Here is a 25326-nt window from a genome sequence, read left to right on the forward strand (position 1 = left end):
AGAAACACTATTGATCCCTCGGTGGTCAGAACTTATCTTGTTTGGAAAGGCAATAACGTAAGTCAACTTATTCACAAATTAAGCTTATGTATTTAGTATTGTTTTAATTCTCTGCAATTTTTTCAGGTATTTTATCTTCAAGGGAGGTTAATATTTGGACCTGACGTCAAATATATAATTAGAACAATATTTCTTATTGTTGCTCCAGTTGCAGTTTTTTGTGCTTTTATAGCTAGAAATTTGATGGATGATTTTCCTCATCACTTTGGATATTCAATACTGATTCTAGTTATTATTCACACAATTTTTGTAAGTGATGATTTTTATATACGATGATATATATTTTTATATTGATCAAATATATGTGGAAAATTTAAACTTGTAACGCTTATTGTCAGGTTCTGATTGCCCTTCTAGTGACCTCAGGAAGAGATCCTGGCATAGTGCCTCGCAATTTGTATCCTCCGGTGCCACAAGATATCGAACACAATATTCTAGCATGTCACTTACCACAAATCAAGGAAGTAATTATCAATGGTGCAATTGTTAAAGCAAAACATTGTGATACCTGCATGCTATATAGACCTCCTCGTTGTTCTCATTGCTCAATATGCGATAATTGCGTGGAGCGATTCGATCATCATTGCTCATGGGTTGGTCAGTGTATTGGACTGGTAATGTACTAATGTTCATTATCTTGTTCATCTAATATCAATATAATGTTTTCATGAAACTGTTAAGTTCTAAATTTTTTCTGCCTTTTTTCCTTATGGCGACAGCGAAATTATCGGTTCTACTACGTGTTTGTTTTGTCTACAATGCTTCTTTTCCTATATATTCATGGATTTTGCTGGCTCTACATCAAGAGGATCCAAGGCTTGGAAGAGATATCAATTTGGAAAGCGATGATCAAAACTCCTGCTTCCATTGCACTAATAGTATACTCTATCATTTCTGTATTGTTAGTTGGAAGACTCGTTGTTTTTCATACATATCTAATCATCAAAAATCGGGTACATCCACTATTTAACTCATTGTTTCATGACCTAAAATATGACTTTTTACCATCATCTGTATTTATTGAGACTAAAAACGTATTTAATCCTTGTTTCTTTTGTTTAATGTGCAGACTACTTATGAAAATATTAGATACAAGTATGATCCACAAGTCAAGTGTTATAACAAAGGGGTGATTGAGAACTTCAAAGAAGTGTTCTTATCTTCAATTCCTCCATCCAAAAACAATTTCAGGTCTAAAGTTTCAATTCCGAAAGAACTGTCAGAATCATCGTCAAGACGAAAGGGTGTTGATTTAAGAGAAACATATGTGGATATTAGCAGGTTGCTTCATATAGAGAGCATGCAGAGACAAGTGGATTCCTTTCTAGAGCGAAGTAGCAAGAAATTAGAAATAAATCTTGAAGTTTTCGATGAGATACATGATAGGGAATCAAATTGGATCATTGATGATGGTAGTAATGAGCTTGGTGACAACTCAACAAAAATATCTACACTTGTAGAAAAACTCAAAGAAGAAGAAGACGACGACAATTTATAGAAATAGTGGAAAGCGATTCTTCCAATATATACATTTACTTTTGATGATGAATAGAAATTGTAGAAAGTGATCCTTCCAATATGTTTAGTTACTTCTTTTTTTCCTTTCTTTATTTTGTTGATATTTTAAAGTGTATCCTTTTACTAAATAACATTGAGTTGCTGTTAATTATCTAAACTTAAACATGACTATAGGTTGACAGTGATTTGTGCAATGGATGAGTTTCCGATCTGTCTGTTAACTCGCTGTTTTTTTTTCCTAAATGATTGCAGTCATAAAGACTTTTACGATTTCGATTGATATATGTGTTGCGAGACTGATTATGGTCGTGATAATGTAAATTATTTATAATTTGTTCTTTAATAGTATTGGTATTGGCATTTGTCAATATTTTGTTACAAACCGTTTTTTAAAACCTTTTTGACACTGTTTTTTAGATTATTTTGTTGATAGCTGGATGGATACTTAAGTAAGGAAAAATATTAAATTGACATATTGCTAATGAGTGTTTTGGGAACAGTTTTTAAAGTTTTTAAATAAGACTTAAAAGGTAGTGCAGTAGCAGTGTAAAATAGTTTTACACTCTCATCCAATAAAAAGTCATTAATTTGCCATGTTATTAAATTATTTTTTAAATAAAAAAATGATTTAATTAGATACATGGCGGTGATTGGTTGACAGTGTAAAATATGATTTTTACACTGTCGGTGCATCACCTCTTTTTCTACAAATATAGAAAACAGTTTTTAAATAAATTAGTTTTTTAATTTTCAATTAACTCCAACTATAAGAGGTACATGAGGTACATTTTTTTTTTTTTGTAATTTATTAAAGCACAAAAAATGTCTTTTTTTTAAGTGAAATAACTTAAAAAAATCGTTAGTTGTTCGTTCCTATTATAAAACGAGAACATATATTTAGTGTCAATGATGTTCAATGTTATAAATTTTTATTGAATGATGATAGTATAAAATTAAGGGTTAAATATGTTTTTGGTCCCTATAAATAAGTCAAAATCCAGTTTTAGTTCCTATAAAATTTTCATTCAAAGAATGGTCCTCTTAAATTTTTCCGTCCCCATTTTTAGTCCTTGCCGTCTATTTGCTCTAACGGAAGTAGACGTGGCACGCCACGTGTTACACCACGTCACTAAAAATCAACACTGTAAAAAAATATGTTAGATTGCGGGGTTTTAAACCTCCCTAAATTTGATATTTTTTTTGAAAACTGTTACATTCCAATTTTTTCTTACCTACAAATATCAGTATTAATTAAAGTCTTGATTCATATATTCCCCTTCTTCTTCACACTACAATAAAATAATAGATTAACTACCAAATTTTACTACAAATTATTTTTATTGTTGATTTCAAGTTAAAAAAACATATATTCCTGTTACCTCCTAATTGGTCCATGCTGTAAAACAAAATATTATAGGAAATCATGAGGCAATATTATAAAGTCATGAAAAGGAAATATAGCGACAGAGGAGAAAGATTTTAAACACGCATTAATCCTTGCCCAAAATCCAAAAACTACACAGGAACAGAAACTTAATGATTGCTTTGTGATTATACACCTCTGAAACATCACTGTCATTCTTTTCCTTGTTGACAATGAAGAAATCTACTATCCCTAGTCTTTTCCATAAACATCAAATTAACTCCTAAATTGATTCATAACCATATTCGGTTTCTGTTCTCTTGCAGGGAGCATCTGAATCCTTGAATATGTCAGTGGCTTTTATTAGCGTCATCTTGCTTCCAATTGTAGGAAATGCCGCAGAGCATGCAAGTGCTATCATGTTTGCCGTAAAGGACAAGCTAGTAAGTGGCTTTCAAAACCTTCATTTATTCTATGAATACTGTTTAATCTGTTAATGTATTCAATTTTTTCACAGGATATCACAATTGGAGTTGCTGTTGGATCATCAACCCAGATATCGATGTTTGTGGTATGGCCTTGAACTCTTATCAAATAGCCTGGGTTTCCCATGTAATTGGAAGATGTTTCTAGTTTATGAACTTCTGTGAATGAGATGATGGTTGTTGAAAATAATTGATTCTTATTCTCTTGAAATTTGTAGATCCCTTTCTGTGTGGTTGTTGGATGGTGCATGGGAAAAGAAATGGACTTGAATTTTCAACTCTTTGAGACTGCCACACTTTTTATCACTGTGCTGGTAGTTGCATTTATGATGCAGGTATGTGTTTTCTTATTTAACCCTATGGATTAAGCTGACCGGCTAATACCCTATGCCCCTTAAGTGCACATGCATTAGACACCCGTTTTTCAAATCTTTGCATATTATTACCACACGGATTCCTTCACATGTTTCTCAACGCTCGTTTTATATCATCATCATTTGCTTTGGCATTGGACATCTCTTCAGTTTACTATAGATAATTGAAACAAAGTGTGATATGAATAGACCAGGTACTTACAATAGGAATATAAATACACACACGTCGCATACACGCACATTACTTTTTGGATACCAGGCAGTTGGAACACATCGCATACACACACATTACTTTTGGGATACCAGGCAGTTGGAGAAAAATCTCTCATGAGAATGCATGTTCAGTGTTTCAACTTCTCATTCCATTATATAGAACACTATCTTATTTCTCTTGCTCTGGTATATTCATTCTCGTAGTTATGTCTGAAAAGCATGATTGTTGGTTTTTAATTTGCTGTTAAAACGGGCCATTTGTGATTTATGTCTCATTTTGCCTGGTTAGGATCAAGTAACTGTTTAGTCTATGCATGAGCTTTTTGTTGCATTTTCTTTGTCTATTTCCTTCCTATTTGCCACCATTATATATGTCTGTGATAACTGACAACCATTTTTACATTGCTTTTATCCTTACAGGAAGGGACCTCAAACTATTTTAAAGGCTTAATGCTTATTCTATGCTATCTTATAGTTGCTGCCAATTTTTTTGTACATGTCGACCCTAAAAGTGGTGAGTGAACTGATAATACATTTCCTATATATTATCACGAAGCAGATGCTATAGATGAATCTCTGATTCTCCTATTGCTAAGAAAATCTTTTGATAACCAGCATGCGTATAAAAATAATTAGAGTTAAATAGATGTTTTTTAACTTGAAATCAACAATAAAAATAATTTGTAGTAAAATTTGTTAGTTAATCTATTATTTTATTATAGTGTGAAGAAGAAGGGGAATATATGAATCAAGACTTTAATTAATACTGATATTTGTAGGTAAGAAAAAATTGGAATGTAACAATTTTCAAAAAAAAATATCAAATTTAGGGAGGTTTAAAACCCCCGCAATCTAACATATTTTTTTTACAGTGTTGACTTTTAGTGACGTGGCGTAACACGTGGCGTGCCACGTCTGCTTCCGTTAGAGCAAATAGACGGCAAGGACTAAAAATGGAGACGGAAAAATTTAAGAGGACCATTCTTTGAATGAAAATTTTATAGGGACTAAAACTGGATTTTGACTTATTTATAGGGACCAAAAACATATTTAACCCTAAAATTAAAATAGAGTAACATTGTATATGTATTAAATATTTTCTTTAGGACTACTGAAAATTCTTGTAAGAACTTTATTTTGAGCGGAGACATCCACAATGGGAAATTGCTCATGGTGGCTTGGAAGAAAATCTGCCAACCTTATGAATCTGGTGGCCTTGGATTGAGGTGTTTAACCCATTTAAATGAAGCTTTCAACCTCAAACTTGGTTGGGATTTGTTGAACAACAATGAACCTTGGGCAATTCTTCTCAAGAATAGGATGATGAGAAGTTATGGTATGATAAAATATCACATATTCTCGTCTCTCTGGACATGCATGAAGACTGAAATCCTTACAATAAATTCAAACATGAGCTGGTCCATCGGATCGGGTAGGTTAATAAAGTTTTGGAGAGACTCTTGGTGTGGCCAACCTATTTTGATGGAACATCTCTCAATTTTCTCCAAGAAAAAGGTGTTAATGAAAATACTATAGTCGCTGATGTCATCTCTGAAGGCCAATAGTCCTTCCCTCAATATTAGTATGGCTAGTCCCCATTCTTAGCTCAAAAGTTGCCTCATCCTCTTGACTGCAATGTCAATCTCAATGACATCAGGATTTGAAATAGCACAATTACTTATTTGCTCACCCTCAAGGATGCCTATTCTTTCGAGTCTAAGCATTATCCTCAGATTGACTGGGCTAAAATCATCTTGCAAGTCGACATCCCTCCCTCAAAATCTATGTTGGCTTGGAGGCTCCAACATGATAAAATCCCTATTGACTCGCTGTTAACGCAGAGGCATTCAGTTGGCTTCACAATGCTGTTTTATTCAGTGCAGTTTTGCGAAAGCTCTTTGGCGCTGGCTTGGAAAGATAACAAACAGTAATACTATTTACGTTTTTGTTGATCAATGGCTTTGTTTCTGCACTCGTGGTAAATCAAAGCAGCGTGTCGTGGTTCTGACGGTAACAGTGGTGTTCACCCTTTACCAAATCAGGAAATCTATAAACTGTTTAAAGCATAACAATCTGAAACCATGTATTAATTCTACAACCAACAAAATCATGGCTCAAACAAAGATGGTAGAAAATGACACACATTTGACTGCCTCTTCTTCCATGTATGACTTCATTTTTATTAAAGCTTTTATAGTAACCATCCGGCCTCCTAGAGCCCCCAACATTAAAGAGGTTTTGTGGAATCCGCCAAATTATGGTTTGATAAAATGTAATTGTGACAGAGCCTACAACCATTCCACAAATTCTTCGGGTTGCGGAGGTATTTTTACTGGGGATTTTTTATGTTTTTTGCTGAAAACTTATTGTGGAGCTCCTCAACTATTGTTGAATTTGCTGCAATTTTGAAAGCCATTAATATAGCTATTTCACGTGGTTGGCTTGCTTTGGAATGAAACTGATTCCCTTATAATTGTAAAAGTTTTTGTCAAGCCCTCTTTGGTTCCCTGGAGGCTTAGAAACATATGGCAAGCTTGCTGGAATACGACTAATAACTCATATATCATTATTACTCATATTTATAGGGGAAAAATTCTTGTACCGACTATTTTGCAAATATTGGTTTGAACACAAGATCCACAACTTTTTTTAATTTCATCCCTAGTGAAATAAATAATGATTTTTTAAAAAATAGGTTAGGAATACCTTTATTTAAGTTCACTTCTTATGGATAGAGTTAACTTTGTTCCCCTTTTTGTAACAGCTTTTCTTTATCAATATATTTGTCTTATTAAAAAAAAAAGTTTTCTTTTATAAGTTTTATATTTTAATTTATTTTAATTCTATTCTATTTTTAAAGCTAATTTATAATAAATTTTTAAAACTTTTATATGAATTTACCTAAAATATTTCTCTTGAATAATATTTTGTTAAACGCAAACTATAATTACACTTAAATTAAAAAATTAATAATATTTAGCTTACATATTTTTATACGAGAGAAATGACATATGAACAGCTTGTATCATTAATGTTTAATATCATAAATCTTTATTAGATGAGCGTATAAATTATTTTGAATTTTATTTTATTTTAATTAAGTTCACTACTAGAAATACTCTATTTTTCTGCGGCTTTTTATTTCCAGCTAAAACCTTCGTCGTGGGTAATCGTAAATCCGCATGAACCAAAATCTATAGGTAAACTCGCAAGAATTAAATTCCGCAGGTAATATTTTTTTAAATTAAAAAAAATTAAATTTGAAACTAATTTATAACATAAAATAAAATATAAAAAACAGACGAATACACAACATTAAAGACATTCAAATCCAATCAAACCCAACAAAAAGCAAAGATTTTTTAGTCTCAAAGGCCTAAAGTAACTCGTATGAGATTATAAAATAATACAAATGATTCTTTTAACGGAATCACTATCTCCATGTTGAGGATGGCCGCCAAATAGTTACAAAAAGAACCACAAGAAAGCTGCCTGAGGTGAGAAGGGGAGATAGCAAGACAAGAGGATCCTTTTTCGTTGTCATTCAATAATTATTGCTTACCTGATTTCGTTTGCTTCAATAATTAGATTTCAAGGAAAAGAAAAGGGGCCAATAAAAAGTGTGTTTGTACATGCACACTTACATTTTTGCACCTAATTTAACTGACCTTCAAATAGGTAAAATTAGCATTAATGCACAGCACAAGATTGCTAGGAAGAGTCCATGGCATTAGCAACATAGTTTTAGCAAAAGAAAATTTTTTTATAGACCTCCCAACCTTCTAGCCCACCTCTGGTGAAAAACCCAAACTATCCCTGACTTCGGAAATGCATTTCCGAAATGCAAGAAAAAGGTGTTTTTGGAGATGCATCTCCGAAAGCGCCTTTTTTTTTGAAAAATTGTCTTATTTCGGAAATGCACTTCCGAAAACAACATTTCGGAAGTTCATTTCTGAAATATTGCGCGTTTTGCAGATTAAGCAAAACAGCCCCCCTCCCCATTCATTTTACCCTAAATCTTCTTCAAACTTCCTCTCTTCAAAAATTTATGCAAAAGCAAGTGTGCAAAAGCAAGTGTGCATTCCAAAAGCTTCCCAAACTCAACCTAAGTCATCCTAATCTCTTCAATTGGTAAGTTTTTGAATTTTTTCAATTTTTAGATCTATTATTAAAATCTCTATTAGGGTGTTTAGAAATTGCAAAAACCACATTGGGGTAGGTTGGTACTGATATTTAGGGTGTTTAGAAATTGCAAAAGTAGTTTTGAAATTTGGTTTAGGGGTCTGCCATGGAAGTTGCAGAAAACTTCCTCGCAGGGGTGTTTCGGAAGTTCATTTCCGAAAACACCTCCATCCCAGTTTTGGAAATGAACTTCCGAATTGTATCAGAAGTTCAATTTTTTTAGTTTTTTCTTTTGTGTGGCATATTAATTGATTTCAATTGTTTACAGGAACATGTCAGGCAACCAACCAGCACGCATCAGACAGGGTAGGGAGACCCAGACTGCGTCGGCTAGACGCGAGCGGGCGGCGGCGCAGCTGGCGTCGACACAGGGACGGGGGCAGGGCCGGGGACGACGTGTGCGAGTTTCCGTGGGCGAGGGAGAGGGTACATCTGCTTCAGGATCTAGGAGTCGGCTGGCTCGGGTATCTTCTTCCCGCCAGCGAGAGGAGGAGGAGGAGGAGGATGAGGAGGAGGTGGCGGCAGTGCCCTACCACGAGCCGGAGGGGGTACCAGATGTTGACCCTCCAGCCGGGGAGGAGGATGAGCAGGAGGACAGCTATCCGGGAGGGCCCTTTGACACTTCCGTGCTGATTAACTACCACGATCACGTCGCTCGGCGTATCTGGGAGGGAGAGGTATTTTTTATAATTTAACCGTTTATTTGTCACCATTTTTTATAATTTAACCGTTTATTTGTCGCTTATTTAATATATGTCGCTTATTTGTTTTTTTTTTAACAGGAGAGAGAGCCGTTGAAAATGGTGAACCACGCCCGGAAGATTTTCAGTCTGTTTAAACCACCAGCTGAGTGGTTTAACGACCATGTGCGAGGTTCAGGGCTTAGCGGGCTCTGCATGACGGGCTACACCACCATCAGCACCGGCATGCAGGGGGCATTTGTGGAGCGCTGGCACAAGGAGACGTCCTCTTTCCACTTGCCGGTTGGGGAGATGACGATCACCTTGCATGACGTGCAGTGTCTTCTCCACCTGCCGATTAGGGGGCCGCTGTTGCACCACTCCCGGATTCAAAGGGTCGAGGCCATTGAGTGGATGGCGCTCTATTTGGGCATGGAGCACGAGGTTGCTCACTTTGAGTGCGTCACGACATTTGGGCCTCATGTCCGGTTCACCACACTGAGCTGCAATTTTGAGCACCACCTAGACGCGGCGGCCGAGGCTAAGGAGGCGGGTGACGAGCTATTCACACACTATCACCGCGGCTGCGCTCTCCGGTGTTGGTACATGCATGTGGTAGGCGCTGCATGCTTTGTGGACAAGAGTGCAAGGTACGTCGACGTGACCTACCTCCGCTACTTCATGGACCTGGATACCATTCACCAGTGGAACTGGGGGGCAGCTACTCTAGCATACCTCTACCAGAAGCTGAATGAGGCCTCCAACTGGAGGACGAGGCAGTTGGTCGGATCCTGCACACTACTTACGGTACGTTTTATTTTAATACATTATCCTATTTATTTATTTATTTATGTTTCGTATTTATTTTTAATACATTATCGTGTTTCTGTTTCAGAGCTGGATCATCTCCTACTTCTCCCGCATCCACGGCTTTCACATCGATCCTGCATACGTGGACGCCATGCCCAGGGCCGCCAGATACGTTCTCCAGAGGGGGAACAATGCGATGGGACTATACCGTGGATACCTGGACCGCACGATGCACGACGACGTCACCTGGAGGCCATTCAGCGACTACGCTCAGATTGTCCCATTTGACGGCATTGCTCTATATTCAGGCTGGCTGGCATGCGGGATCGGCATCATGGTCCGGTATCTCCCTGAGCGGTGCATGCGTCAGTTCGGATTCGTGCAGCGGATACCCAGGTCACCCTTTGAGGCTGCTCCCGACACAGTGACCCGAGTGCAGCTCACTGCCATATGGGAGGACTGGCAGCATCATGTGGTAACGCAGGAGTACCGTCTCACTCGGGTCACACAGGACTGGCACAGTGAGGAGGGATACGTCACATGGTTCTATCGGGTGTCACATCCTCTGCTGAGACCCGACGTTCCTGGCGCTCCTAGGCCAGCACACAAGGAGATCCTGGAGAACCAGCAGGCCGAGGATGACCACGCCATTGATCTCATGCCGATCTGCCAGCGGATAGAGATGCTTGGGTGGGACGCGTTGGATCGAGGTGTCGTTCAGCAGGGCGGTCCAGAGACAGTCGCCGTGATGGAGATGATCGTCACTGATGCGGGCCGTGCGGCGACATACAGGCGGCAGAGGAGGTCCCAGGGAGAGAGGGTTAGGCACACCCAGTAGTGGTCGGGTTTATTTATTTTTTGTTTTCGGATTGTATCTTTCGCACAGTATTATTATTATTTTCGGCTTGTATATATTATTTGGATTTGATTTATCATATTAGTATTTTCAGTTTATCTGTTGCTTATTTTATTTGGCGTTTGCGTTTAATTAAAAATGCGAGACTGTTAAGAAAAAACATAAAAAAAACACAGTTTCTGCATAATTCGGAAGTTCATTTCCGAAACCCCCCAAAATCTGAATAAATGTGTTTCGGAAGTACATCTCCGAAAACACCCCCCATGAGGTGTTTTCGGAAGTTCATCTCCGAAGACACCCCCCATGAGGTGTTTTCGGAGATGCACTTCCGAATTGTGAAAATTTTTTTAAAAAATCAATGCTTCGGAAGTTCATTTCCGAAGCAGGGGTATTTTGGGTTTTTCGCTGGGGGTGACCCCCATAGGGAGGTGGCTAAAGAAAAAACCTTAGCAAAAACTTAAGATTCATAGTCTAGTCTCATCCAAGGGGCACCATGTTCCTTCTCATTGGATTGAAATATGGTCATGTAATAAATAAATAAAATTAAAAGATGAAGTTTTGTAATATAATTAAATGATGATAGAATAATGGAAACAAATTTATAAGACATAAACACAAGTTAACAGAGTAGGAACGTAAACACATCCCAATTAAAATACATATACTCTTTATATGGATAAGATTGTACACAGATGTTACATAGCATAGATAATTTTAGTGAAGAATAATGGAAAAAATTTATAAGACATAAATATTACAGAATCATTTATCATAATTCAAATTCAACTTTCAAATTCAACTATATTCTCTTGCCGGGTGAGCTAGCATACCCATAGCTGAATTTTCCATTGTGACTACACATACAATTCATAACAAAGTGTGTCACAATAAAGTCCATTTTTCAGAAATAATCAAAAAGAAACATGTGCATTAAGATGATAACAGTACACACCATATGTTCCATTAAGCTCTGGTTGTCATTTATTAGTTAAAAATTAAGATGTCTTCTAGGTACAATTACCAAAAAAAAAATAAGTGAGTTAGTGTATAAAATTAGATTGAGTTTTGTGAATAAGTTTATCCATTTTGGAAAATTAATAACATATGCCACGTAACTTGCCACGTGTGAAAAATATATACATGTCAAACGCCACATATACACTCTTTAACGTCCGTTTGTATAAATAGATGGAAAGGACTAATGTGCCACCTTTTTAATAGATAAGGGGTCTATTTGAACGTTTTAAAAATTAAAGGACCAAAATGGACCCCGAGGTAAAGTTAAGGGACGAAAAAGGGTATTTTGCCAACTTGAAAGGTTTAGGACCTCAATTTATGTTATCTACCACTAACCAAACCGGACAATAATATGAGGTATCTCTCTCCCCTACAAGTTTACCAACCACCCTCATCTATTAACAATAAGATCCGACCCAAGGAATCAATCAATTCTACTCATGGCCCTTCCATCTCCACTATACCAAGTATATTTTTTCCCTTTTCACGGCACATCCACCAAACCACTATCTTCGATGAATTTACAAAAAAGATCTGAACCATTATCCAATTCCCTCCCCATCTGCCCTTTCCTCTCACCAAGATTTTTAGTCGCATCACATATTTTCTAATTTTAATTTAATCGGAAATTAAATTATTATTTGGAATTAATTGGTATTTTCGTTGAACTAATTGGAAGAATTATTGAGTATTGGTCTTTGGGCCAAGTGGAGTATTTAGTAATGAGGGGGTGTTAAGTGTTGAGTCCATTACTAAATTATACCATGTTTTAATAAAACAAGTAAATAAGATAAAATTGAGAAATAGAGAAGGAAAACCTAAGAGGGAGAGAAGGAGAATCCATGGAGAAAAGAGATTTTCGTATTCATGGTGCAGCCCCCACAAAATGGGTCATAACTTTCTGCTCGTAACTCCAAATCAGGTAATTCTTGAAGATTCGGATTCTACACGAAATTTCCTTCGATTTGATATATTAATTCGTGTCAGGGAAGTTCTCGGTGAGGGAGATAAGCGGGTTTGAAGATTGGAGATTCTTGCTGAAAGTGATGAAAAGAGGCTTACGGGTTTGATGGAGAAGAAGGAGAAAAGTCCAGATTCTTGGCTAAGGTAAGGGGGGACTCTTCCGGTTATTTTCTATTATGTGATTATGGGTAATAGGATGGATTAACGTATGATTCGATTGGGTATATTGGGATTTGATATTGTTAGGTATGTTATGATTTGGGATAATTGATGAATTTGTATAGATTGTTGGTTATTGATGTGTGGTTTTGATGTATAATGATGTGTGATGAGAAATTCGATGTTTTTATGCCTGTATGTGATGTCTAGAATCGTTTTTGGGTGAAAAGGGTGTGAAATCGCAGGGTCTGTCGCATACTTGGGGTTTGCTGAAATCGCAGGTCCGCTGAGCGGAGGAGGTCCGCTGAGCGGAGGTCCCAACGTAGTTCGCTTCTGTTGGACGTCGCTAGAGGTCCGTTGAGCGGAGGTCTGAAGGATTCGCTTCTGCCTTGCGTCGCTGAGCGAACCTTGCTGTGTGTGAATATTTATAAAACTTTAAACTAACGTATCTTTTGATCCGTGAATCATTTCTTAGTGCCGTTTTGGGCGTGCTGCAAGTAATTAAATGTTTTATATGATGAATGATGAATATGGGCAGTAGACGACTTTATTTCTTTAAAACTCGATTTAATTACTTGATGAGAATTGAACATTGTGCGCATGTGAGATAGGTGTGACAATGTGTTTGATGTGATAATGAATTTGTTGTGATTATTATTATGATTGGGATGAATGCATGACTATTTGAATGATGTTGAAAACATGTACATACTTATTCGGTGATGTGGTGTTGAGATGAACTGTTCATCGTGATTCGGTGATGTTTTTAAGTATGTTATGTGTGTTTCATTCATTCATATGCATTTGATGTTGGATCCCGGTGATGTTTGGATCGTTGGTGGACATATTTCCCATTGTGCGGAAATTGTGTCGGTGGGCCGTATCTCGATGAGGCGTAGATCGGTTAGGTGGATTGATTCCACAGTTTATTGGTACCACATGCATAGTGCCAGTTGTGTCATATGCATTTTGTCATAACATGATTGTATGGATTTATGTGTTTTGTGTTGTAATCTGTTATTGTGTGAATTGATGAATAATAGATGTGAATCTGAATATATGACAAATTGGGTGAATGATATATTATGATGTTTTGTTGCTTATGAATGCATAACATTGATTAATTGAGAATGAGACTCACCCTTACTTGTTGACAATTTTCAGATTGAGGAGTAGCGGCATTAGTGCTCGGTGAGGATGACTCGTAGAGTTTATCCGTTGTGTTGGGTCGTGTCGGTCATGCTCTGATCTTGTAACACTAGGCGACGATAGTCATAGAGTTTTATGAGATTACTCTATTTTATTTGGTGTTGGATTATGTTTCCATTTGGTTATGTTGATGATGTTTCTTATTCCGCTGTGATAAACATAATTGTGTTTTTTGGTAAATCGTTTCCTAATGAAGCATGACTTGACCATGATTGGCTTATTTATTTTAAATAATTGTGGCACCCTTGTGTTTATGTTTTACTCTGATATATTTACTTAAATTGCTGCGGGGTTTAGAAGGGTGTTACATAAATCACCACAAAAAATCCATTCTCCATCTGCGCAAGAATCCTTCATATTCAATAAATTAACCCACAACTCTTTCTTCTTGTTTAGAAAACAAGAAGGGTACACATTCACCACATAATAACACTTATCCTTCCATAACACTTTGATCCCTAAGAATCTCTCTCCTTTGAAACTATGTAAAGCTTCCACCCTTTCAATCCTCCATAGAGTTAATATCCCTCCCAACATCCCTACCGAATTAGAAAACGAAAAACCAATATCTGTATTACTCCACATACTATTAGCTACAAAATCCTCCATTTTTGTCAATTTAGTTTCTTGAATTAAAACAATGTTCGCGCCTCCCTTCTTAATAATAGAACTAATTCTTCTTCTTTTGAGAGCGCTACCCCCCCCCCCCTCTAACGTTGAATGAAACAATTATCATTTCAAAGTAGATATAGTCTCCTTCCTTGACAATTTTTTTTCTAACTCCACTTTTTCCAATTCACGCATTTTATTAATGAAAATACTCCTATCCTTCAAATTTCCTATTCCCATCGCTTCAAAAGCCATCCATATCCTACCCTCCACGTCTTTGTTAATGTTATCCCATTGTTTACTGTTGTTTAGCCCAATTAGATTATTTTCCAAAAAAGTTTCATAACAAACATCCTCCACACTTCCCTTGTTTCATATTTGACAAAATGATTGAAAAAGACTTAGTGTGTTGGAGTGAAATGATAGATGTAAGAATTATCTTGGCAGTGTACTTATTACAATTAAATTTGATAATTATAAGATTCACTTAGTTGTGTTGTTAACAAAAAATCTTCACATTGAAAATCATGATATGTTACAAGATCAATATGCACAGAAGACTTGTGCTCATCGTCAACGGATTGGAGCAGAAGAATTTGGACAGTGTTGAGGACAATGTTCAAGTGAATCCGGCGGCAATGATAGACGGGTATAATAGAATTTATATTAGTAGTTATTAATATTGTTATTGGGCTCTTGTTGTATTTGAGATTTTAATTCATTATCATATATGTAGTGTCTTTGACACATTTTAGGGTATCTAGAATTAAATGAAAAATATCTTTATTTTTTTAAATAGCTTTTTATTTTATCTTTATTTTATTAGTTTCTCTAGTTTTGAGATGTTCACCTAGTGATTATATCAAAGATTTCCCCCTTTTCTTTTTGTTGCTTTTGACTAATTGGAGTTTAACCTCATAAATAATACCAATCATTAATCAAGTCTGACTATGTTTGAATTTTTCTCAATGCTACCTTTAACTCAAAATTCAGAGAAAATATCGTCTTCAATCTCGTAAGTTTGATAAAGAATAAGTTCATTTGCTGAGCAGAAATTTGCATAAACGGTTCAATCATAAATATATATTGAAATGATAGTTAATTCTTTTCTATAGTACAACTCAAATGTTAAGTCTATGCGCAAATTCCAATTTACTATTTTCCATTTCTTCAAATTTAATGTGTGAAATTCTAACTACTAAATTATTTGGATAATAAAGAAATTGATATTCAATTGTTTATAATAAATGAACACAACGAAATAATCTAATTTTATATAACATAATGCAATGCAAATAAAACATATAGAAATAATAGTGTGTATAACTAGTAGATACTAAAATTACTTCCACTTGGAAAATTATAGTTGGAATTGAATCACTACTACTACAAATTAATTGGAATAAGGAACCATCCAAATAGGTGGTGGATCCATTTTATTTGCATAAGGAGTTAAGAGCTTGACACTTGAGTCTTGAAGATTGAAAACGCCCCAATCATGTCCACCATATGAATAGTCTAAATTTATCTCTTCCCATCTATCATCACTAAAGTAAATTAAATTTCCTTTGTTATCACATTCGGAGGCATCTATTAACTTTGACTCATTAGCACCTACAAATACAACTTCACCTTCTAAAAACTTCACCTTTTCTCAGTTTCTCATCACCAAGTCAAGTTTGTACACATTAAAATGCTTTGTTCTATAAGGACAAATTTCAACTTGATCTGATAGATTGCTTCCTTCATAAACTACCTCACCGTTAGGATGAACGAAATTACCAATAAACCTTTCTATCAACAAAAAATCTCTTTTGGATATCACCAAATAAAGTTTAGTTGAAAACTTATCAATTGGAAATTTTATCTCTTGTTCCTTATCTAAAATTAAGGTTGGATAATTAACTTCCAAAATCTTTCTCGGGACCTTCTGATGAAAAAAATCCCACCCTTCAATAAATCCATCTTCATCCAAAGCATAAAGAATATTATTATGAAACACAATATCAGAGTAAAATCGTTTTGCATCATAGAGTTCAACCCACGAAGCGTTATGGTTATTGCAAAAAGCAATCCTACATGGACAATCATACATGATGGCAAGGGTGTATTGTGAAGGAGAAGGAGAAGACATCAACACTGCTTTGGATACAAAGCTTTTGCGAAGGGATTCAACATAATAAGAATAAGAGGGAACATTTGCATGTTGAATTAATGAGGTAAAAGGTGGAACATGAATAAAAGTATTGGAAGATGGATTTAGAAGAAAAGGATAACCTTTGTTGTCAATAAACATCAAGAAATTGTTTGAAGAGCCTACGCACCAAGCACCTTCATGAGAGTTGAAGATAGTGTTCCACTTGTAGTATTTGTCGTCGAAGAGAACGAGAATGTTACGATGAACGTTGTTGTCGTCGTCTTCATAATCTGTTTCTTGATTGAATGAAGGAAGGATTACATATGGAGCCGATGAGAGAAAAGCCATGCTCATTCAAGTTCAAGTTACAGTGCAATGCATTTGTGAAAGATTATGAAACCTATAAATAGCAAAAATAAATTAAGTCTCGTGTATTATCTATTAATCAAGTCTCATTTATATCCCAATTGTTTATTAGAATTCTCAGTATCTAAAATCATTGTGATATATATTTGATTTTTTAATAAAATCTTCATCTATTTAGTATTATACTTAATGATGATATGATATATTTAGATTTGATAGATTCATGGTACTTTAACTTTTTTATTTTATTTTTTAGGGAAATAAGATAATACAAAATATACTCATATTTAGATTTGATAAATTCATAGTACTTTAATTTTTTTTATTTTATTTTTTAGGGAAATAAGATAATATAGAATATACTCATATTTAGATTTGATAAATTCATAGTATTTTAACTTTTTTTTATTTTATTTTTTTAGGGAAATAAGATAATATAGAATATACTCATACTTAGATTCCATAAATTCATAGCACTTTAACTTTTTATTTTATTTTTTATATAGATAAATAAGATAATATAGAAGGTATTCATATTTAGATTTGATAAATTCATAGTACTTTAACTTTTTTATTTTATTTTTTAGGGAAATAAGATAATATAGAATATACTCATATTTAGATTCGATAAATTCATAGTACTTTAACTTTTTTATTTTATTTTTTAGGGAAATAAGATAATATAGAATATACTCATATTTAGATTTGATAAATTCATAGTATTTTAACTTTTTTATTTTATTTTTTAGGGAAATAAGATAATATAGAATATACTCATATTTAGATTCCATAAATTGATAGTACTTTAACTTTTTATTTTATTTTTTATATAGAGAAATAAGATAATATAGAAGATACTCATATTTAGATTTGATAAATTCATAGTACTTTAACTTTTTTATTTTATTTTTTAGGGAAATAAGATAATATAGAATATACTCATATTTAAATTTGATAAATTCATAGCACTTTAAATTTTTTATTTTATTTTTTAGGGAAATAAGATAATATAGAATATACTCATAATAACAACAAAAAATATACAGAATAAAAAAAATCCAACCTTAGTAAAATTATAAATTTTGAAATCAGTATGCAAATTAATATATTTTTATATTCAAATTTATTATTGAACCACTAAAATAGATTGAGCATTCTGATTTATCTATGTTTTTTTTTGTAATTTTTAGGGTCGCTCAAGCTTTTAAGGAAATCAAAGATATTTTCACAACAAATAAAAAATATAGTAAAAGAAACAAAATCTTTAAAAAAATATCTTTTAAATCTCAACTAAATACACCTCTCTAAATCACATAAGGCACAAGAATTTAGATTTTTGACAATAATAAGATATAGATCATAACAAAAAACCAAAAACATTTATTGGGATATACAGGGATAAAGTTTATAAACAATCAAAATAAATTTAATATCTTGATTTATATATGCTTTTTGATATTGTATTTATTAGGTTTTCTTATTCATGCTTTTAACAAAATAAAAGATATTTTTACAAAAAAATAAATAAATAAATAACAGAATTACAAATAACTTTATGAAATTATCATTTTTGAATTCAGTATAAATAATATTTTATTTTTTAGCCAAATTTATTATTATACTATTTCATCAATTATCCAGATTTTTATTTGTTTTTAAATATTTTACTTATTAATTTTTCCTTACTTAAACTTATAAAAGAATAAAAGAAAATAATTGTTGTAAACCACGAGTCTTTTTCATTTTAACAAATCTTTTTAAATTCTAATTGAATGCACATTTATAAGTCCTATCATTTGTTGAGTTTAGTTTTTTAAGAAAAGACATACAAACTACAATCTCACGCATGACCACATGAATTTAGGTTAGTAATGGTAATTGAAGTGTAGTTTGTATTAGCAAAAGACATTATAAAAATATGTAAATAATAATATTTATTTTATAAAAAATAAATAAAAATATAAAGTAAGAGATAATTTAACTTCAACAAATAATCTATAACAAAGTTTCCTATGTAAATTATAGGCGCGACATATTTTTTTTATAGAAGAAATATTACATTTTTCTTTGGTTGATCTAATAAGCAATTGAAAAAGTTTTGATCACACTATTCGAATCACAACAATTATATTTTAGCACGTTTTATTTATGATCTATTCTTTGATGGAGTTGACAACCGAGAGAAAAGAAAAAAAAGTTGATCTACCTCCTACGAATCTCAGCAACTACATTATAGTAATCAAAGTCTAATCTTCATTGACACCCTCAACAGAAATATATAGAAAATAATGTTTATAATTGTATTACTAATGAGACACATACAAAAACTTTGTGGGAGAAGATAGAGCCCTTGTATGTCTCTAAATTAGAGAATAGTAAATTATTTTTGTTGAATAGCTTCAAAAGTTTAAAATATAAGGAGAAGACTTTTATTTCAGATCACTTGAGTGAATTTCAAGGGATCCTTGATCATATGTCAAGAATGTATATTAAATTTGATGATGAACTTTTAGGAGTATTTCTTTTGCTATCTTTACTAGAGTCTTGAGAGACGTTTCGGGTTTCTATCACAAGTTCTGCTCCTAGAGGTGTTGTTTCTTTTGGAAACAACTAAGTGTGGTATTCTTAATGAGGAAATGAGAAGGAAGGCATAAGGTTCTTCATCTCAATCTGAGGTGCTTGCCACTGAAAATAGGGGAATAAGTCATAAAAAGGAACTAAAGGGTGGTAGAGAGATCATCAGAAGCAAGTCCAAGCCGCGATACAAGAATCTGAAGTGCCATTATTGTCACAAAATAGGACACATACATAAGTATTGCTATCAGTGGAAAGGGGATAACAAAGGCAAGAAGGGTAAGGCTAAAGAAAGAGATCATGAAGATCACGATGATGGTCATGTTACTACTGCTACCAGTAATGATCTTGTTATTCTAAGTGATCATGAGTCTCTTAATCTCATATCAGATGAGAGCATGTGGGTAGTTGATAGGGAAGCTACATTGTATCCTACATCCAGGAAGAATTTCTTCACATCTTATATTTCGGGTGACTTTGGAATGTTGAAGATGGATAATGATGGTGTATTTAAGGCAATTGGTGTTGGTGGTGTTTGCTTGCAAACCAACATGGGAATAAAATTGTTGCTTAGAGATTTTAAACATGCTTTAGATGTCCGCTTTAACTTGATTTGTATGCATATGCTTGATAATTGTGGTTATGACAATCACTTTGGTTCTAGAAAGTGGAAACTCAACAAAGGTAACTTGGTTATGGCTAGAGAGGAGAAACTTTCTAAACTGTATTGGACAAAAGTTTTGGCTGCTAGGGATAATGTGAATGCTATCGACATGGAAGCATCTTTATGGCACCAAATACTTAGTCATATTAATGGAAATGAGCTGAATGTTTTGGCAAAAAAAAAAAGATGTTCTTATAGGATTAAAGAATGCAGATTTGGAGAAGTGTTCTCGTTATATGATTGGTAAACAGACTAAAGTATCTTTCAAGAGACATCCTCCATCAAAAAAGTCACAGTTACTTCAATTGGTATATTATGATGTTTGTGGTCCATCAAAGCTAAAATTCTTTAGTGGTGCACTTTATTTTGTTACCTTTGTTGATGATTGTTCCAGGAAACTACGAGTTTATGCCTTGAAGACAAAAGACCAAGTGTTGGAGAAGTTCAAAGAATTCCATGCATTGGTAGAGAGGCAAATAGGCGAGAAGTTAAAATGTGTTTGTTTTGATAATGGAGGTGAGTATTGTACTATTGTGGACCATTTGGTTCCAGCCGATATACAATTAATTTAAAAATATAAATTATGTAAAACTGAAAAAATTAAGGATTTAATTAATATACGCCGATAATGTAAAGCAATTTTACGCTGTCGGTGAAATCAGAACTGTTAATTTTGATAGACGTTTGACTTTTTTTATTAAACTACATATAATTTTTATTTTTATTTTAAGAGTTGTGATGTACTCACTGTGTAAAATATTTTACACTGACAATACACTACCTTTAAACTCAAAATTTAAAATAATTTATGCAAAAAATAATTTAAATATATTCTAATAAAATCCCTACAACTTACTACCTAGTTGATAATTAAAGCAAATGAATGCAAATGAAAATTAGAATATAAACAAAAACTTACAAAGAAATGGAAAAAAATAGTGAGAAAAATATTTAATTTTAATTAGTTTAATTCATTTATAATAGCGAAAAAAGTAAATAGCTTAAAAACAACAATACTTTCCAATATCATTAATACAACTTTAATAATACATAAATAAAAAACACATATCTATTCATCATTTTTATTTTTAGGTGCTTTAGTAATACAACTTTTTTGCAATAAAATAAATTTTTTATTATACAATAAAAACTAATTTAAAAATTAATTTCAATTAAGAGAATATTTGAAACTGTTTTTTATTTCAATTAAGAAGAAGTATGACAAAAGTGAATTATGCCATAAACAACAAAAATAAAATTTTGCTCCATTTAGTGATCAATGATAATGTAAATAGTATATGGGGTGAGTAATTTCTCCTATAAAAGACCACTTCCAAATTAAAGATTTGATACTCCAAACCGTATTATTCACATTTCAAACATCATTTCTAAAGCAAATTTCATTCCCATTTAACCAAAGAAACCACAAAATACCTAACCACAACACTCCTAATTTTTCTTCTTTCACCTTCTTTTTTTTACAAAAATAAAACTAATCCATGAAACACGATAAACAATCTTCTTCCAAATCTCCATCTGGCTTTTCTATCCAAATTGCAACCTCCCTACACACCACCTCCACCATCTTGCACTTGAAGAAAGAATGATCTCGATTTTCTGGATCAATATCGCACATCTTGCACTTGAAGAAAGAATGATCTCGATTTTCTGGATCAATACCGCAAAAACACACTTAGTATTATCCATAGACAAAGCAATTCTTCTATACACAAGTAAATCCTTTGTTAGGAGTCTATTTACAAAAAGTCTCCACCCAAAAGCTTTAATTTTGAAAGGCATTTCCAATTTCCAAATTAAAGTTAAAGCAACATCATTCCTATTAGAAGGACCAAACGGAATATGCATTCCGACATAATGCCCATAACAAGAAGCAACCGAAAAATCTCCATCCACCGTAATATTCCAATTAATGTCATCCTTCACATCTAAAACCACCCCACAACCATCAAAAAATTTTGAAAAAGGCCATAGGCCGATCTCGTGAACGAATCGGTAAGATGAGACGAAATAATACCGCAACTCCCCTATTTCCAAACTCCATTCTCCCATCCTCTCATACCCGCAACCGACACTTTTTTCAATAAAGAGACAAAATATGATTCCGTAAATTTCTCTTTCTAACAAAATTCCTCCCTCCACCTCGCTTCCCCAAAAGGGGTTGTGTATCCATTACCAACCTTAAATCGACAATGAGACACCATAGGATCGCCACCCACGCTTTTCCCAACCAAAATTAAATCATTCAACCAATAAGAAGAAGAAGAGGAAGAAATAGAGTCTAAAGGAAACATACCTCCACAAAAACTCTTCATAGATAAGTCACCATAACGGGCTTTCAAAAAATTATACCAAACCGAATCATTGTTAGAACAAGATTTGTTCTGATCAATTATCTTAGTTTTGATGATAACAATAATATGAATTTTGCTTAAGATAATATGGTACTCTAATCCAATGCAATTTCCTTTTCAGGAAATATATAAAGAGTATGCATAATTCAGCGCTCAGAAGCTTTGTCTCAAAGGGTTCAGCATGCAACATCAGACATGGTCTGGCAAGACATCAGAAGATGGTCGAAGCAGAATCAGAACATGGGTCTATGGAAGCATCAGAAGAACAAGAGATCAGAAGCACTGAAGTTCTGATGGTATCACGCTCAGAAGCACTTCAAGGTCAGAAGATCAGAAGATGCTTTGCACCAAGCTGTTTGACTCTGATGATATTCAAACGTTGTATTCACAAACATCAGATCAGAAGGAAGTACACGTGGCAAGCTACGCTGACTGACAAAAGGAACGTTAAAAGCTACTATAGGCAACGTCAGTAGACACAGCGTGAACAAGGCTCGAGGTAGTTGACAAAAGCGTATAACATTAAATGCGATGCTGTACGGAACACGCAAAGCATTAAATGCACTCAACGGTCATCTTCTCCAACGCCTATAAATATGAAGTTCTGATGAGAAGCAAGGTTAACAATGCTGAACGATTCTGCACAAAACAACTCATATTAACTTGCTGAAACTCTGTTCGATTCAAAGCTCAGAATCTTCATCTTCATCAAAGCTCACTACATTGCTGTTGTAATATATTAGTGAGATTAAGCTTAAACGTTAAGAGAAATATCACAGTTTGTGATTATAGCTTTTAAGAAGCAATTGTAATACTCTTAGAATTGATTACATTAAGTTGTAAGGAACTAGAGTGATCGTGTGGATCAGAATACTCTAGGAAGTCTTAGAAGTTATCTAAGCAGGTTGTAACTAGAGTGATCGTGTGGATCAGTATACTCTAGAAAGTCTTAGAGGGTATCTAAGCAGTTGTTCCTGGAGTGATCAGTGTGTGATCAGAAGACTCTGGAAGACTTAGTTGCTGACTAAGTGGAGAACCATTGTAATCCGTGCGATTAGTGGATTAAATCCTCAGTTGAGGTAAATCATCTCTGCGGGGGTGGACTGGAGTAGTTTAGTTAACAACGAACCAGGATAAAAATAACTGTGCAATTTATTTTTATCTGTCAAGTTTTTAAAGCTACACTTATTCAAACCCCCCCTTTCTAAGTGTTTTTCTATCCTTCAATTGGCATCAGAGCGCCGGTTCTAAGGTGCAAGCACTTAACCGTGTTTAGAAAAGATTCAGGAAGAGAAAAACGCTTCAGTAAAAGATGGTTGATGAATCTGCAAAGTCTACACCTGCATCTACATCTGGCTCTGCTGAGCAACACAACGGTAACAATGGTTATACTAGACCGCCGGTATTTGATGGTGAAAACTTTGAATACTGGAAAGATAAACTGGAAAGTTACTTTCTTGGTCTAGATGGTGATCTATGGGATCTTCTGATGGATGGTTACAAACATCCAGTAAATGCCAGTGGCGTTAAGCTGACAAGGCAAGAAATGAATGATGATCAGAAGAAGCTTTTCAGGAATCATCATAAATGCAGAACTGTTTTGCTGAATGCTATCTCTCATGCTGAGTATGAGAAGATATCTAACAGGGAAACGGCCTATGACATATATGAGTCCTTGAAAATGACTCATGAAGGAAATGCTCAAGTCAAGGAGACTAAAGCTCTCGCTTTAATCCAGAAGTATGAAGCCTTCAAGATGGAGGATGATGAAGACATTGAAAAGATGTTTTCAAGATTTCAAACTCTTACTGCTGGATTGAGAGTTCTTGACAAGGGATACACCAAGGCTGATCACGTAAAGAAGATCATCAGAAGCTTACCCAGAAGATGGGGTCCTATGGTGACTGCATTCAAGATTGCAAAGAATCTGAATGAAGTTTCTCTGGAAGAGCTTATCAGTGCCTTGAGAAGCCATGAAATAGAGCTGAACGCAAATGAGCCTCAAAAGAAAGGTAAGTCTATTGCATTAAAATCCAATATCAAGAAATGCACTAACGCTTTTCAGGCTAGAGAAGAAGATCCTGAAGAATCAGAATCTGAAGAAGAAGAAGATGAACTGTCCTTGATCTCCAGAAGGCTAAATCAACTCTGGAAGACCAAGCAAAGGAAGTTCAGAAGCGTCAGAAGTTCAAAGAAATTTGAACGTGGAGAATCTTCTGATGACAGAAGATTTGACAAGAAGAAGGTCATGTGCTATGAATGCAATGAGCCTGGACACTTCAAGAATGAATGTCCAAAACTTCAGAAGGAAAATCCCAAGAAGAAGTTTCATAAGAAGAAAGGTCTTATGGCAACCTGGGATGAGTCAGAAGATGATTCAGACTCTGAAGATGAGCAGGCTAACTGTGCGCTGATGGCGACAGAAGATGACGGATCAGAATCTACATCAGAATCAGATTCTGAAGAGGTATTTTCTGAACTTACTAGAGATGAGTTAGTTTCCGGTCTAACTGAACTTCTGGAATTCAAGTCTCAGATTAGTCTCAAATACAAAAAGCTGAAAAAGCTATTTGAATTTGAAATAAAGAAGCTTGAGTTGGAAAATTCTGAATTAAAAGAAAAACTTTTAAAATTATCCAATAATGTTGGATCTCCTTCTGATTCAGAAAAATCCACTCCTAGTCTAAACCATATTCTGAAAGAATATGATTTAAG

General features: G+C 34.3%; 3 protein-coding genes across 3 annotated transcripts; 2 read left to right on the plus strand and 1 right to left on the minus strand.

Moving 5' to 3' along the window:
- Positions 1 to 228: 228 nt before the first annotated feature.
- Positions 229 to 1558, plus strand: LOC131605256 (probable protein S-acyltransferase 7). Its single transcript, XM_058877633.1, has 4 exons — positions 229 to 309; positions 399 to 674; positions 780 to 1013; positions 1130 to 1558. Exons 1-4 carry the CDS (start codon positions 244 to 246, stop codon positions 1556 to 1558), a joined length of 1005 nt encoding a protein of 334 aa, XP_058733616.1. The 5' UTR covers positions 229 to 243.
- Positions 1559 to 3271: 1713 nt separating this feature from the next.
- LOC131607130 (vacuolar cation/proton exchanger 2-like) lies at positions 3272 to 4535 on the plus strand. The gene is made up of 4 exons (XM_058879163.1): positions 3272 to 3384; positions 3459 to 3512; positions 3645 to 3761; positions 4434 to 4535. The coding sequence occupies exons 1-4, from the start codon at positions 3289 to 3291 to the stop codon at positions 4533 to 4535; spliced, it is 369 nt and encodes a 122-aa protein (XP_058735146.1). The 5' UTR covers positions 3272 to 3288.
- Positions 4536 to 16152: 11617 nt separating this feature from the next.
- On the minus strand, positions 16153 to 16983 carry LOC131605257 (uncharacterized). The gene has a single exon (XM_058877635.1). It carries the CDS (start codon positions 16981 to 16983, stop codon positions 16153 to 16155), a length of 831 nt encoding a protein of 276 aa, XP_058733618.1.
- Positions 16984 to 25326: the final 8343 nt, after the last annotated feature.

This window comes from Vicia villosa, linkage group LG5 (genome assembly GCF_029867415.1).
Source record: "Vicia villosa cultivar HV-30 ecotype Madison, WI linkage group LG5, Vvil1.0, whole genome shotgun sequence".
Classification (NCBI taxonomy): Eukaryota; Viridiplantae; Streptophyta; class Magnoliopsida; order Fabales; family Fabaceae; genus Vicia; species Vicia villosa.

Bases quoted from the DNA above. Each gene is read 5' to 3' on its own strand.
- LOC131605257 (XM_058877635.1), bottom strand. From the start codon at position 16,983: ATGGCTTTTCTCTCATCGGCTCCATATGTAATCCTTCCTTCATTCAAT.
- LOC131605256 (XM_058877633.1), top strand. From the start codon at position 244: ATGGATGATTTTCCTCATCACTTTGGATATTCAATACTGATTCTAGTT. The intron at 310-398 runs GTAAGTGATGAT...GCTTATTGTCAG, and splicing joins TTATTATTCACACAATTTTT to GTTCTGATTGCCCTTCTAGT. The intron at 675-779 runs GTAATGTACTAA...TTATGGCGACAG, and splicing joins TTGGTCAGTGTATTGGACTG to CGAAATTATCGGTTCTACTA.
- LOC131607130 (XM_058879163.1), top strand. From the start codon at position 3,289: ATGTCAGTGGCTTTTATTAGCGTCATCTTGCTTCCAATTGTAGGAAAT. The intron at 3,385-3,458 runs GTAAGTGGCTTT...ATTTTTTCACAG, and splicing joins TTGCCGTAAAGGACAAGCTA to GATATCACAATTGGAGTTGC. The intron at 3,762-4,433 runs GTATGTGTTTTC...TTATCCTTACAG, and splicing joins TAGTTGCATTTATGATGCAG to GAAGGGACCTCAAACTATTT.